This window comes from Tinamus guttatus, unplaced genomic scaffold (assembly GCF_059628265.1).
Source record: "Tinamus guttatus ecotype Peru unplaced genomic scaffold, ASM5962826v1 Tinamus_guttatus_pri_ptg000602l, whole genome shotgun sequence".
Taxonomy (NCBI): Eukaryota; Metazoa; Chordata; class Aves; order Tinamiformes; family Tinamidae; genus Tinamus; species Tinamus guttatus.
In genome coordinates, this window is record NW_028289136.1 from 661,319 (window position 1) to 676,098 (window position 14,780).

General features: G+C 36.2%; 1 protein-coding gene across 3 annotated transcripts in view; it reads left to right on the top strand.

Moving 5' to 3' along the window:
- Window positions 1-14,780, top strand: part of GRM5 (glutamate metabotropic receptor 5) — a 247,742-nt gene that overhangs the window by 101,699 nt on the left and 131,263 nt on the right. For all 3 annotated transcript variants that reach the window (XM_088534953.1, XM_088534954.1, XM_088534955.1), the window contains one exon: window positions 10,238-10,487. In XM_088534953.1, coding sequence (XP_088391079.1) covers window positions 10,238-10,487 — 250 coding nt within the window. The remainder of the gene's footprint in view (window positions 1-10,237; window positions 10,488-14,780) is intronic.

A 14,780-nucleotide genomic window follows, 5' to 3' on the forward strand; every position in this document is an offset into this window, starting at 1 on the left:
GATTTGGGGTTCTTGAGGCAGAGAGATACATCTCCAGGTGCTTGGAGACTATAAAGAGAGTCATGATAAAAGTTGACATTTTAAAATTTATATAGCAGTTGCTTGGGGGTTTCAGCGTTGCATTTTACTTAAGTACTTAAATTCTGACTATACCATACTTTATACCAGGCTAGAATAGGCATAGAAGTAGTCAGAAAATACAGCAGTTCATAGAATATTTTCACATCAGCTGGTTTATCTACAACACAAAGGATGTTGACTGTAAGAGTGTTGAAGACTTTAATGGTTCCTCTAGAGATATTTTGGTGTATGGTGAAGTTTCAGTAAACTGAAATAAGAATACACAATCTATTTTGAAAGAGAAAGTGGAAGTAGAGCTCAGGCAACCTAATTTCACATTTTAGTAAAATACTGTAACATATAAACTAGTGTCTAAAAGAAATGGACAATTCCTTTTTTGATGGTGTAAAGAAAAGTCAATGTGTGTTCTTCAAAATTAAAACATATCAACAGAATCTAGCACATTTTTCTCAGAGGCTTTTTGAAGAATGAGAGACTATTTTAAAATCAACAAATGTTTTGATTATCTCTCACGGTCATTTCTATAAGCATACCATAGAGATATGATGTTAAATGTAGAATTTCTTATGATAGGTGTACAACTGATTCTAAAGCTTTACTGAAAGGTTATTTCTTACTCATTACCTTTCTAATAGGAAAGATATGCTGAATGGCCTCATTAAGATCTGCCTTGAATCCCTTTTTAATTGCTGTTTCCAATACTACTTGAAATGACGATAAGCCAAGTATGGTTATTAAATCTATAGACAGTACCAAACTGTATGTCACTGCAAGCAGACTGAAAGACAAAATTAACAAATTAGGCTGAGCCAAAATGAAATAAGATCTGAAAAATTAATATATATTTCAGTAGAAACAAATACAAATATCTACTCCTGGAATAATCTACCCCTTACATACTTAGAACAGCTGCTTTCACTGTGAGGAATCACATGGCACCATGTCATTTCAAAAACTGTGCATCCTTTTTGCTGGGAAATATGATGGAAATGGAGATTATTTGAAAGTCAGAAATATGGTAAGAAGTTTAGAAAAAAGGATCATCAGGGAAATATTATATATATATATATTTATATATAATATAAGAAAAAGAAAATTAAGGGCAGATACGATGGGGTCATATTGAGAGCTTCTGAAAAAGTTAATTGGAGAAGCTATTGTCTATGTTTATATTTCATATAATGAAATGCAATGGGCTTAAATTGCAAAAGAACAAATACATTAGAAATTAGGCGACAAAAACTCATGAAACAACTACTTCAGTCTGGAACAAGTAGCCCAAGGAAGCTATGTAAACTCCACCATTGAAAAGAGCTTTTAAAGCAAGAATTACTATGGAATTATCTAATAGTTAGTTATTATTTTGCTCTAGGGCAGGTTACTGTGCTCTAGGGAAGATGTTTGGACTACAGTATACTTTGACCTAAGCTTTTTGATTTTCTGTGGCTAAGGGTCTGTTTCTGGGCTGCCATTAGCTTTCCATTTTGTAAAATGTGCATCTGAAAAAGAGTCTAGCTTGTATGCAGTATTTAAGTTACTACTTTTTTTAATATTCAAATATTTACATTGAAGAAATGCATACATATCCTTATTGCCATATGGCCTTGATGATAAGGCTCACTTTTAGGGTTAACAATTTCTTAACTTGCTTGGAATTTGTGAATTTTGCATTTTTAAAAAATGCTAATAGTTTTTTTTTTAACCATTTTGTACAGAATTGCGGAATGCTAGCAGATCTGTCAAATTTAAAGCCCAAGAAAGTCATCTGAAACAGTACAAATTATTTTAGTAGGATTTAGATCTTGTATGCTTAAATATTAAAGTGCAGAGGTGGGGCAAAAAACTTTCAAAGAACTTTCAATATATATTGAAGGAATTTATGAAATTCTAGAGAGAATAGTTCTCTTCTTTGTTTTCACCCTTGGCCTCTTACTATCTTATCCCTATCCAAGAAGTTGGTGTTAGTAGTTTCTGACTTGGTTGTGTTGTTTGAACTTATTAACAGAAAATCACCTGTATCTCCCTTAGGAATAACTTTGCCATCACCTGCTTTTGCTGCAGGAAATATTAAATGCTATTACTGGAAAAACACTAGATATAGTGTGACTCCTGTTAAAATAAACATGATGGAGTTGTTGCACTAAACAAATGTGAGGTTCTGTGGGGCAAACACATCAGGTTTAATTCAGTTTATTGCTTTATTCGGGGTAAATATGTTACCCTCATTACTGTCATTATTTGAATTTCTCTCGAGATATAGTACATTTCTCCTCCCAGCACCAATGATAGAAAAACATGCTTATCTTCATTTTACATATGAAGAATTAGGGCACAAAGAGGGACGCTTACCAAAAAACAAAAGGGAAGTTAATGGCCTTCAGAGGCAAACTAATGACTTAATTATATACTTATTTTTACAAAATGACTTTTGGTAGTGCTCAGCTACTATCATAACAGAGTAGGGCATAAAATGTATTTTAAAAAGAACAGCTACAAACCATAGAAGAGTTGAGAAATAATAATATATGTGAAGGACACAGATATGTTCTAGGTGGAAAACATGGAAGAGTGATATTCACTTGTGGAAGCAGCCAACCCTTGCCGAGAGATATAATAATTAATAGGCTAAACATAAAACACTATTGGGTCCAAATGTCAGTTCGGGAACTAAAGGCAGTTGCAGTTCATCATTGACCAAAGTTTTCCCACTGTAAAATTCTTTCCTTTTTGAAAAGCATTTATCTCTTATTTCAGTTTAAATACCAGCAGTGTCAGGTGACTTCATTTCTAGATGACAAATATATATATATATAAATAAATATATACAAATATATATTTGTATATTTTTATATATAAATATATATATATATATATAAAATGCTAAAGTGATCCTGCAAATGAAAGAGGACAAAGAACATCTCTGGGGTTACTAAAAAAACTGTGCTTTCCTTGAAGATTTCATTTGGCAATGGAATGATGAATTGATACAGGAGGTATCTAAGGGAAATATCTTAGAGTCAGGTGAAGAGAAAGAGCTACCTCCCAAAAAGAAACTGGAGAAAGTTGTTAACCTCTTCAGAATGAAAAGAAGAAGAGTGGTCAGAGATGGCAGCATATTTCAACAAAATCTGTCAAGCTTAAAATCCTTTAGCAGACATTAACATCACGAAGGACTTCAAATATCATTCAATGAACAAGGCCACAAAGCCCAAGTTGTATCCAGTTATCAAAAAAGATCAAAGGTGATGAGTCTTCAAGGAAAAGTACGTGAAAGATTGTTTTGAGACTCTTCCTGACTCTCAGAAAACAACAGTGTTTTATTAATGAGTCCTTTTATAATTATGAAGTGATCATTTTAAAAGTAAATAGAAGTAAGTGAGGTGCATTAAACTGCAGAACTCAGTCATCATTTTCTTAAAGATTTTTTTCTGAGCGTTGCTAGATGAGGGAGATAAAGAACAGGTATATCTAAAATAATTAACTACAGTTCTGGTATGTGTTGTGTATACTGTGTTGTTAATTCACTAAAAGGATTTAATGATAGTTATTTAAAAGGAGTCCTAGTGAGTGGAGCTATGCTAAAAGGTTTTCCATGAAACCTTTTTGCTGGAAAAAAAGGAAGTTTTTTGTTGTTGTTTGACTAATATTTTTGAGAATCTGAAGACATTTCTTGTCCTCAAATCTAAAAAGTTTTTAAAAAATCTCGAAAAATGTTAGCGTGATGTTGTGGTAATTTATGCTCTTTTATATGGATGTGTCTTTAATTTTATTATCTTCATCTTTCAAGCAATAAATGATGTTGGGGCTCTTTTTCTGTCTGTGTTTTATGAACATTTAGCAAGAGATAGATGCTGATAAAAAATTTACAGTGTGCATAGAAAAGATGAACATAAGACAAGATATGTGAGTTGTGTGTGATCTGGTAAGGTCATAGTAAGAACATAGTAAAAGACAGTAAGAATAATAAAGACAAATTCCTAACTAATCTTGAGTTTTTAAAAGCTTTTTAAGGCCTTAACTGTTATATCCTATACTCTGAATTATTTTAAGGTGGTCTGTGTTCAAGAAAAGCAAATACAGTAGTTTAAGAGTGGAGTAAATAGTTTTGTTAAATTAATCACATCAAATTATTTGTTTCTAAGTCTTTGAGAAACATCCGGCCAATATTACCTGGCAGCTTGCTTACGTAGTCACTTCTCCAGAATAACTTTGCATAACATAACATGATTGCCTAGTTCTACAAAAAGAAAAAAGATGCATCTTCTTGATATGTCCTGGCAAAGAACATAGCCTTGCAGGAAACTACTCTCATCTGCAAATGTTAATTACATATAACAAGCCATATCAAGGAGGTCTTTCATCTCATCTGCCTACCAGAATTCGGTATGACCCTTTGAAGAAGCCGCTTCCTCCATTACGGATTCGATGTGCTGCTCCAAAGGGGGCTCACCATTAGAAACACAAAATAGAGTCACATTGATGGAAACCCAATCAATCAGAGCTGCTCCAGACTTACTCCATTTTACCAGAGCAGCTTTAGGCTGCTTATCTCCATATTCTTAGAGATTTACTTTAAAAGAGAGATAACAAAAAAAAAAAAAAAAAAACAGAATACATTTGCATGAATTAAGACTTTCAGATTGAACATCTTATAAAAAAGAACTTACTGTCTAGCACACAAGGTAATTGAAGTGGAGCAGCCCAGTCTCAAAGCAATTATTAAGAAAAAGATCTAGTTGGAGACATTTAAGCAGAATTTATTTTGAGGGAAAATGATGATTTATTAAAAGAAAGAAAGATATTAGTGCCAATGGCAATCCCTCTTGAAAGAAACCTGTAAAAAAGGCATATTTCAGCAGACTACAGTCAAAATTACTTTTTTATTTTACAAGTTCTATGCAAACTTATATATATAAGTGTGTTTATATATTCCCATTTAAGAATCATCAAAATAAAATATTTTAATAAGATTAAAATGGCTTATAGTTCCTTAGTTTTTAGTACATACAGGCAGCTCCAGGATTTCTGGCACTTTTGATTTGATTTCATGTGATTTGTACCATTTAGAATAAAATTTGCCACCCTTCCCATAGAACAAAACATTCAAACCCTGAATAGTTCTATTTTCAGAGAAGAACTGTATCAGGAAGGCTGTGATTTTCATCTTGTTATCTCAGAGGCATAACATAGTTATTCGCAAGAAAATGAACAAACCAACCAACAAACAAAAAGGATATTGTGTCCTTATTGCTAGCAGTAATTAAACTTCAGAAGGCTCATGCAATCATGGCTGATAAAAGTGGAGAGTATCTCAAAGGTACAGGGTAATTTCTTGTTGTTTTGCTGTAATTAATCTTAAGTGTAATAGTCAAAGAGGCTGCTAACATTCCCATTTGGGAAACCATTGACTTGACTTTCAGGAAGATCATCTTGACAATCAGACAGACTGTTGCCTTTCATAAATTTCTTCCATTACTCCCACATGCATTTTCAACATCATACCTACTTTTTTTTTTTTTAAGATATTTCTGGCAAAGTTCATCCTATTGATGCCAATAAAATCTAATAAAAAATGCAGCTCTAAATTCCCTGTGCTGCTTCCAAAACGTCTTCCGAGAAATTTAACCTGACTTGGCTTTTGTGGGTCTCAGACACAGCACAGAATATTATTCTGTGTTTTGTGCTTCCCTGTCTATAAAAATGATGGTAGTACTTCTACTTCAATAAATATGCTCTGTGATAGGTAGGATTATTACCAGCTAAATAAATGACATAATATATTTCTTCAATTTCACTTGAGCTTCCTCTTTTGCTTTGTGAATTTTCACTGCATGTTGCCTATAGCAATTTTACATCCTAAATCTCTCTGAAAAGCTGGTTCTCATTTATATTCACTGAAACTCTCTTGTAGACTAAACAATTATCTAATGACAATTTCCAGATCTAGATAATGACAAAAAGATTCTTATATTAAAAAAAAAAAGTATGATATTCCAGAAATCCCTGAGTATGAGAAAATGTAGCTGATTATTCTATTAGACTATGGGGATTTTATTACCTCATTTTGATAACCTTTAGTGTAATAGAGCAGATGTCAGTATATTATTTTTTACTATAAAGCTTTTTGTTTTACAGTGAAATGCAGATAAGAACTTAATGGTCTATGTTAAGATAGTTTAATTGACTGGGCAAGAGGAGTAGCAAGGGCAGCCTGCAGTTTGTCTGGCCCTTTTCTACCAGATTGAAGTATTTATTATTATGTACTGTTCTATATTAAGCTTCATCATGAAAGAAAGCACAATCTGTTCTTCTTAGGATTCTTAATAGTTTCTAGTACTGATTCATTGGAAGTGGAACTAGCATACTGTTAGAGTTAGACTGTAGGTGGGAATGCATATGCTTTAGTTTAGAGCAAAATTACAGTGTGAAGCAGGGATATGGATGATGATGTAACCAATGGTTTTTTTTAAACATGCAGAGCCATATGGGAGCCACATTTGAGCTGGGCTTAGGGCCAGAGTTGCAGGTAGGCAACACCCAGGATTCAGGCTGGCATTCTGAAAGAACCCAGCTCACAGTTGCTGATGTAAGTATAGGACATATTTCAAAAAGGCAACAGTTAGCAACTTGGATTTTGCTACCAACAGGCAAAATTTCAAGAGCTGAGGAGCATCCTGTGCTACCTCCTCCAGCAGAACCAGTATAGAGGTCCTGGCTCCCTAAAATGGACGTGGAGATGGAGTCTGGTTGGGAGCTGAAATGCACTGCATTTCATTTCAGTTTTACCTTCTGTTCTTTTGAGTCTGTTGTGATGAATTGGAATGAGCCAACTGAAATTAATTCCTCCCTTATATTTATTTATTTATTTTTAGGATGTCTTATTAAATTTAGAAGCAGAATGGATAGATTTCTAGAAAACAGGTAGCTTTGTCCCATAGAACTGGCAGACCAAGTCACCTGGGTTCTAGGAGAGGGCTTCTAAAACAATTCTAATTTGGAAATGAAACCAAAAATCTCCTTTTCTGAGACTCAGTCCTCCTAAGTTCCAGCCTTGCACATTCACATGTACGAGATCAGAAATCTGTGTTTTCCTTTTTTCATAGACCTGGCTGAAAACTGGGAACTGGCCTCTGGGCAGAATCTTGTTCCTTGCTCTAGCTGTGGAAGTTTTGCTATTGCTGGTGTAGAAAAGACAAACCTCAAGAATCAAAAATCTGTGAGGGACTATACCAACAGCACAGAGGTGCCCTCCCGCTGCAAATCTTCCATCTCATTCCCTAGGAAATGTGATATAATGCAATTCTACAGCTTCCTACTTCCATTCCTATTAATGCTGCATCTGTAGACTCATGCACACACAAACGTTCTTCAGAAAGATAGGTCAGAGTAAGATAAACGGGATTTTATAGAAAAGAATTTTTTTTTTTCCATCAAGGAGTGTTCATTATCCCCACAGTATAGCTTGGATTAAATATACATACCTCATCAAACCTCTTCTACAACCAGGGAATTCACTATGAATAATTAATTAAGTAGAGTTTAATCAGCAACGATCATGACAAGAGCTCCACTGGAATATTTGTATGAGCATCTTGAAGCAAAGCTGCTTTCTGTTTTCATCAAAACTCCCATGAGCTGGTGTTGTGCAGCTCTGGTTTTCCCAGTAGGAGAAATCAGCCACTTTCAGATTTAGAATGTCAGGATGTTTTTCTTCTGAATGCTAAAAACAAAGCACTTCTTTGTTAAGTAGCCTTGGTATTTTATATGCTTCCTCTCATTTTAGATGAGGCAGTGCTTTCTATGTGGTTTCACAAAGTATCTCTGCCTTGATACATGATAAGATCACATTATTTGTGCCAGAGCAGCATTCACTTGATTGTAAAAGAGTTAATGCATTTCTTGTTCATTTCAAGAACAACTACTTATTTCAGTATTGTAATTAAACCTATTCTCAGCTTTATAGGAAGCCTTAGGGTAACAGTTTGTACGTTCATAACACTTTTAAACAAAGGGTTCAGTGTTTGGAATGCTGCAGAGTTCTAGTTCTGTAAGTTAATTAGACCTGACTGAGAATTTTCCATTGATATTTTTTGACAGAAAATGAAGCCTTCAGAATTTCCACTTCTTGGTACTATAACATGGAACATTTTTACATGAAAATCCTACAAAATGCTGCATGGCAAAGTTCGATATGCTGCCTTTTTGGTCTTTTCTACTTTTTATTTGGAAAGCCAAACAAAATATTTAGCATTGATTGAAATGGACCGAAGTGAGAATATTTTTAAACAAAGCAGTGATTTTCCTGTCAAACAGCTTAATTTTAATTTAGATGGCCTCAGGGTCTCATGGGAGTTGTAAATGACCAACCTGAATTTTTCCTTCATTCTGAGTTCTCAAGCTCTACTGCCTCTTTCATGATGTACCACATCCTTGCCCTCTGGTTGAACTGTTTCAGTCTCATGGGAATCACTTGATGTGGATGCATCACAGGAAATGTAGCTTGTCCTCGAAGCATGACACATAGGGAAGCATGGGGAATCTGATTTTCAGCTCCCAGGAAGCACTGCAACAACTGTATTTAAAAATCCTATGGCATTTTGTCCAGGCATGACAAGTAGTAATGGATTTTCCATCAGGCCTTATCACAGCAGAGAGGAAAATGGAAGTTGGTGCAGTTAGCTAAGAGGATCAGCATTCAGATTGCTGTTCTGGTTGAGTACCACGGGGAAATCTCATAAGGTCTCAGGGATCCATCCCTGATGTGAAATGAGGAAAATGGTATTTCCTTTCTTCCACTGTTGGTCTCTTTTGGACTATTCACATGGTAAGATCTTCAAACTGGAGGCAGTGTGTTTTATGTTATATACAGTGCTGAGTCTAATTCGGCCTCTAAAGTCTAGCGCCAGAGTAAAAGGGATGATTTCACAGATGGGCACACAAAGTCCTGGTGGATTCAATGCCCGAGTCCCCAAAACAGTTTAAGACTGACAGAACCAACTCTTCAGGTCTCACTACTTTTCACTGTCAGTGCTTTTATATTCTCACGCTTGTAGGAAAAGGAAGTTTTCTCTTACACAGTTTCTTTTGCTTAAAAACTGACAAAAATAAGTAAAGAATAAGCAGTGCCATATATCAGGCCTTAGCAGTCCAGTCTTATTAGTCAGTCTTATTAGTTTTTATTTCTGTGGAATACTGCTCGGTGCTTAAAATGATATTTTGGAGAAAAGAGAGCTTCTACCCTAAAGGTCTTCTGATTTAAATGAGACAAGAAACAGATTTAGAAAGCCAGATGGAGGAGCACAGGGAAGCAAAAGTACAGTCTTGGTCAATGTGACTGTCAGTGGTATCACTATACCCACTGTTTAAGCACTGTGATTTTTCTTTAGGCCTGGCAGGGAAGAAATTTTCTACAGTGACATAGCATAAAAAAACAATAAGTGTAAATATTAATTGCTAGATTTTCTGGAAAGGAGAAATAGCTTGAAATAAAACATGAAGATTGACCCATTGCATTGATTGACATTTAATTAAAAAAAGATAAAACCAAAAACAAACAAAAGTACATTTAGTTGATCTGTGATCCTTTGATCTCAGTAATACTAATTGTCAGTTTTGCCACACATTCTCCTGAGTCACCAGAAAAAAATTCATCAAAGGGTAACTTTTACCTTTCATTGTGCTTAAAATATCGTTGTTGTGCAGACTGCATTGCCAAGTGATTGTTTTGTTTTGCATGTATTCAAAGTGCTGTACCTAAAAATAAATTCTAAATATATATTTTTAGTTTTGGGGTGTTTTTTTTTAAGCAAACCCCAGAGCAAATGATCACTTTCAGTCAAGAGACTCAGAAGGGCATATGTAATTTATACATACACTATTGCAGACCAGATATACACAGATATTCAGGTGCCTGACAGCCTTCGGTTTCAAGAGAGATACAGATAAGTAATCACGATTGAGGTCCCTAAGAAGCTTTGTTGGTCTTGACTTAAAAAATAGACAAATAAGTTAAAATATTAACGTTATTTTGTAAAATATTGACATACTGATTCCTCTGCAAATGAATTATGTATCCTTTAAATTATTTATTCTTTCTGAAGCAAGCAGAATGTCTGCAAACCTTAATACCTGCCTATATGTTTCCATTTGCATTCAGGAAACTATGGTGAAAGTGGAATGGAAGCTTTCAAAGACATGTCGGCCAAGGAAGGAATCTGCATTGCACATTCCTACAAGATCTACAGCAATGCCGGGGAGCAGAGCTTCGACAAGCTGCTGCGGAAGCTGCGGAGCCACCTGCCCAAGGCCAGGGTGGTCGCCTGCTTCTGCGAAGGGATGACTGTGAGGGGGCTGCTGATGGCCATGAGGCGCCTGGGACTCGCCGGGGAATTTCTGCTGCTGGGCAGGTGAGTAATGCTGTGTAACTACAGCCGGTCTCTTTCCCAAGTAGTGCAAAATAAAAGTCCAGGCAAGTATGCATAAAACATGTATTCGTCATCTCTCCTAGACACGCATGTATCCAAAAGATAGAAAGTAGCAGTGGGCATCTCTTCGTGGTGCATATGCAACAGGCATGCATCTCTTGCAAAGGTGCTCCAGAGAAACACAAGACTGTTTAGCCAGTTCTAGTAACAACACTATGTAAGGCAAGACCAACACACAAGTCTTAGATTTATGTCTTTTCACTTTATTTGCATCGCTTTAACCCACATCCTGAATACCCACTTTTACCCATGTAAATACACATCCTGAAGCTATATCTCATTTGAGGTACATTATTTTAAGAGATGATCTGACCTCGGGGTTAGGCCTCTTCAGACAGGTCTCTTCAAAAGGGAGAGACTGTTAACTGGAGCAAATGTGCTGCTTTGCGCCTACCGCCTTGCAGGTAATGCATAGCTGGTCTCTTGTCTTATGTGGAGCTTAATAATAATAGCATGTTGTGACTACAGTTGGTCCTTGGTTTCCTATGAACAGGAGAGAGGTAAATTAACTCAGATACATTTATCCATTGAGAAAAGACTCTGGTATAGTTTTGAAGAGAGAGAAAAAAAAAGTATGCTTTTTTTTTATTTCCCACATATCAGCAGAGGGACCCTAAGAGGAGATAAGAAAAAACGAGTGTCTCATCCACAAAACAAGCCCAGCAGCAGTCACCTTATGTGCTTTGTTGATTTTCTGGTAGTAGATATTAGAAGGATGAACTTGTGAACAGTGCAGGAAAAGGAATAAAATGGTGTCAGTGAAACTAGCTGCCTTTGGTGGGAGACTTAGTTCAACATGTAAGAAATGCAGCTCTGCCCAGCTGGCTGGGCAGCCAGGAAGTTCAGGCTCTTTTTGATGGTAGCCTCTGTCCACCAAGCAGCCTGTGGTGCCCAGGTACCCTTCCACCCTGTGCAAAAGAGGAAGCAGTTGCCATTGCTGCCCTGCTTTTCAAATGCATTTGCTCTGCAGACTCTTCTATGGATTATCTTGATCTTTTTCTAGCCTGATTTTGGAAGGGACTTCAGAAGTCCCTTCTCAGCCCTTTGTTTCAGAACCACCTAAATATAGTGAGATACCTCCTTTTTACATCTTTTCATGTGAGCTAGTTGTCATGATTTCCATTATAGTCAAAGAAGAAAAATAAGGCTTTCTTAGGCATTATTTGTAATAAGAATGTTTAAAGCAGCTCAAAGAAGTCACATTCTAGAAAAAAGGCTTGCACAGAGACTTTCTAGATGACCAGCTTAGTTGGAAAAACAATCTTGCTAGCGATAAAGAGCAAAGTGTAGCAAATGCTACTCCACTATATCAATCTGGAACAGCTGCCAGCTGAAAGACCTGTGCTGTCTTCTTCTCCCCTAAACACAAGGAGCTGTCACATCACTGCAGCATCAATTCAGAAGTACCAAAGTATCATTTTCAATATCTATGGTGGCTTGCAGATTCCGAAGCACACTTAATTTTGTATGGGATTTGCTTATGCACAACTGCTAGAAGTAGTCCTCAGAAAAAATTTTATGATTAAGGACTCTGAATAATACTGGAGCAACACAGCTTAGAGCTCTTCAAAATAAAGCAGGGTCTGGAGAGAACTGTCTTTTTTCAATGAAAAAAAAAAACCCAAAATGAAATAAAAAAACTCTTTTTCTAGCTGTAGTGGAAATTGCCATGCTTAATTATAAAGAGAATTATTATTCACTACGTGACTTTCAGTCATCATATTGAAGTTTCTTTCAGAAATTAAAAATCTAAACTCTTTGAAGTTAAAACAGACAAATAAAAAATGTTTACAATTTCACTGGACAAATATATGCAGATTCTAGTCTGGGGCAAAACCATGCAATTTATTTGTCAGAGGCATTTCAGGACATAGAAGTGTTCAAAAAGAATGAAAAAAAAAAGAGGTATAGGAAGATCCAGGATCTAGAAGCATTGCTTCTTCTTTCAGTGATTTGTTCAGATCTGGTATCAAAATCAGCAACTAAACATCCAATTTTGCCTGCTAAGGATTTTGCTTTTATTTTAGTCACTTATGCAGAAGTGAAGGTTTGTTTCAGTTCAGCAAGACTCGTGTGGAGTAGAGGAGGTTGTAGAATGGTCCACAGAAATTCCACAGAAACGTTCCTTCTATCAAAAGTGTTGTCCTTTTGCCATGGGAGAATTGCTAGGAAGAAAAAAAATCCAAAGCAAACAAAAAAAATAAAAAGCAGGCAGCTTGCAGAAAAGCCACCTGACAAGGGTGGGAGGTGCGATGTATGACCGCAATGCCTTTGCCTCCTGAGATCCTGCAGGGATATAGAGCTGCATTTCCCAGGATCTAGACATGCTGAGGTGTTTTTTTTTTTTTTTCCAGTTCTTTGTCTGGCCCAGAGCTAGGCTGAGTTTGTGGAGTGAAGCTTAAGGCACTCACCTGGACCTGACACTGGAACTAAGATAAACACAGCCAGAGTATAAGGAGGACTTCTTTGGGCATTATAGAGGGGCTTTTAGGAAGAGTTTGCCATGAACAGATTATTCAAATCACTCAGAGGAGAAGAAGCTACATCTAAATAGCTCAATAAATGATGGATTGTGCAGCTAATTTCTCCTGTGAAACTACCCAGGAAAGGGAGTAGTATAAAATGCTCTGATCTTTGAGTTGCTGCTCGTTAAACTAAGATTAGAATAGGACACTGGCACTAGAAGAGGCACTGCCTATGGCTGGATGAAGTGGAATTGGTTCACACAGAAAACTTAATCTGCTAATGGATACTTATTTGGTTCTCCACAAATTCATTTTGCTCCCATTTTCTTCTGTGAAATTGAGAATTATTATTATTATTTTTAATGCACTAAGTTCCAAAAGCCACACATTAGCTTCATGGTTTGACATAAGTATTCAGGTTTTCCACTTCTAATCTTTTTCTTCTTCTTCCTTATTTCATTTTCTTTCCAACTATTTCTTTCTAAATATTTTCACCTGAGGCCTTGCGCAAATAATGATAGGCTTGAGGAGTATAAATTTCATGTCACCTGTTTTATGCTCCGCTAAACAGAAAATGGAGTGGCAAGAAGTGTACATATCAGACAAATCTAGACATTAGTAGAACCACAAGGAGACTAGAGGGAGGAGAAAAGATATCCTTCAATGAACTCTCCATTCTTGCTGTGCTGAAATTGCATTGCCTGCCAGTGACAGAGATGAAAGATAGTGAGCGATTAGTGACTGCAGACATTTTTGACTCACGGAAAAGATTTCAAATGTTCAGCAAATATTTACCTCATCCACCTTGAGGAATTGAACTTAACCTCAAATAGAAAGGTGAGTGTGTTGATTTTCAAGTGTGAAGAAAAGTGCTTTTTTAACCTAACCATTTTTCAACTTAATTGGACAGCAGGCTGCATCCATCAGTGCTTATTACTTCTGGCATCCACAGGTCGCATGCCAGGAGATATCCTTGCAGATAAAGTTGATTAAAGAATAAATAACACACACGCACAGAGCAGCATAACTGACTTCAGAAAATACTTCAGAAAGGAATATGGAATACTAATTGTGGTAGATACTTTGTTTTTAGTAGATTTTTAGCAGTTTCTCATTGTATTAAATAGTTGGTTCAGACAACTACTAGTCCCAACTGAGCTTATTGATATTAACTAATCTGTGTTGAATGAAATAGGGTCAATGAATAGACTGAAGTAGTGGATACTTTTTGATGTGCTCCCTGGCATTATCTCAGCCTGTATCAGCTAACACATCTGACAGGACCCAGACGTGGTGCTGGTGACAGCACTGTCAGGGATGGTTCCCATGAGGCAGTTCTGACATAGATCCTCTTTTCTGAGGTCAAAGAGAGTTAAGATATAAAGATGCAGGCCTTGCCATGCCTTTTACCTCCAGACCTGAGAACTGTCCTTGCTTTGTTTTATTTAACAACATAAAAGTAGCTATTGTATGAAACTACAGAGCAAGAGATGGGATCTTTTGCAAAGGACGTGTAATTCTAAATGGGATATATATCTCCTAACTTAAGTAGAGGAGAGGATGAGAAAAACGAGATGGGAAAGTAGAGGTATAGGAAAAATTAATTACTCAAGGTCTTCAGCTTCCAAACAACATTCAAAAATTAAGCTTGATCAGCAATGAACTACTCAGAGTTACTTTTCTCTACATATTGCATATTCCAGTGTGCTTATCACGCATCAGAAAAAAAATAGAATTAGTTGCCTTGCTT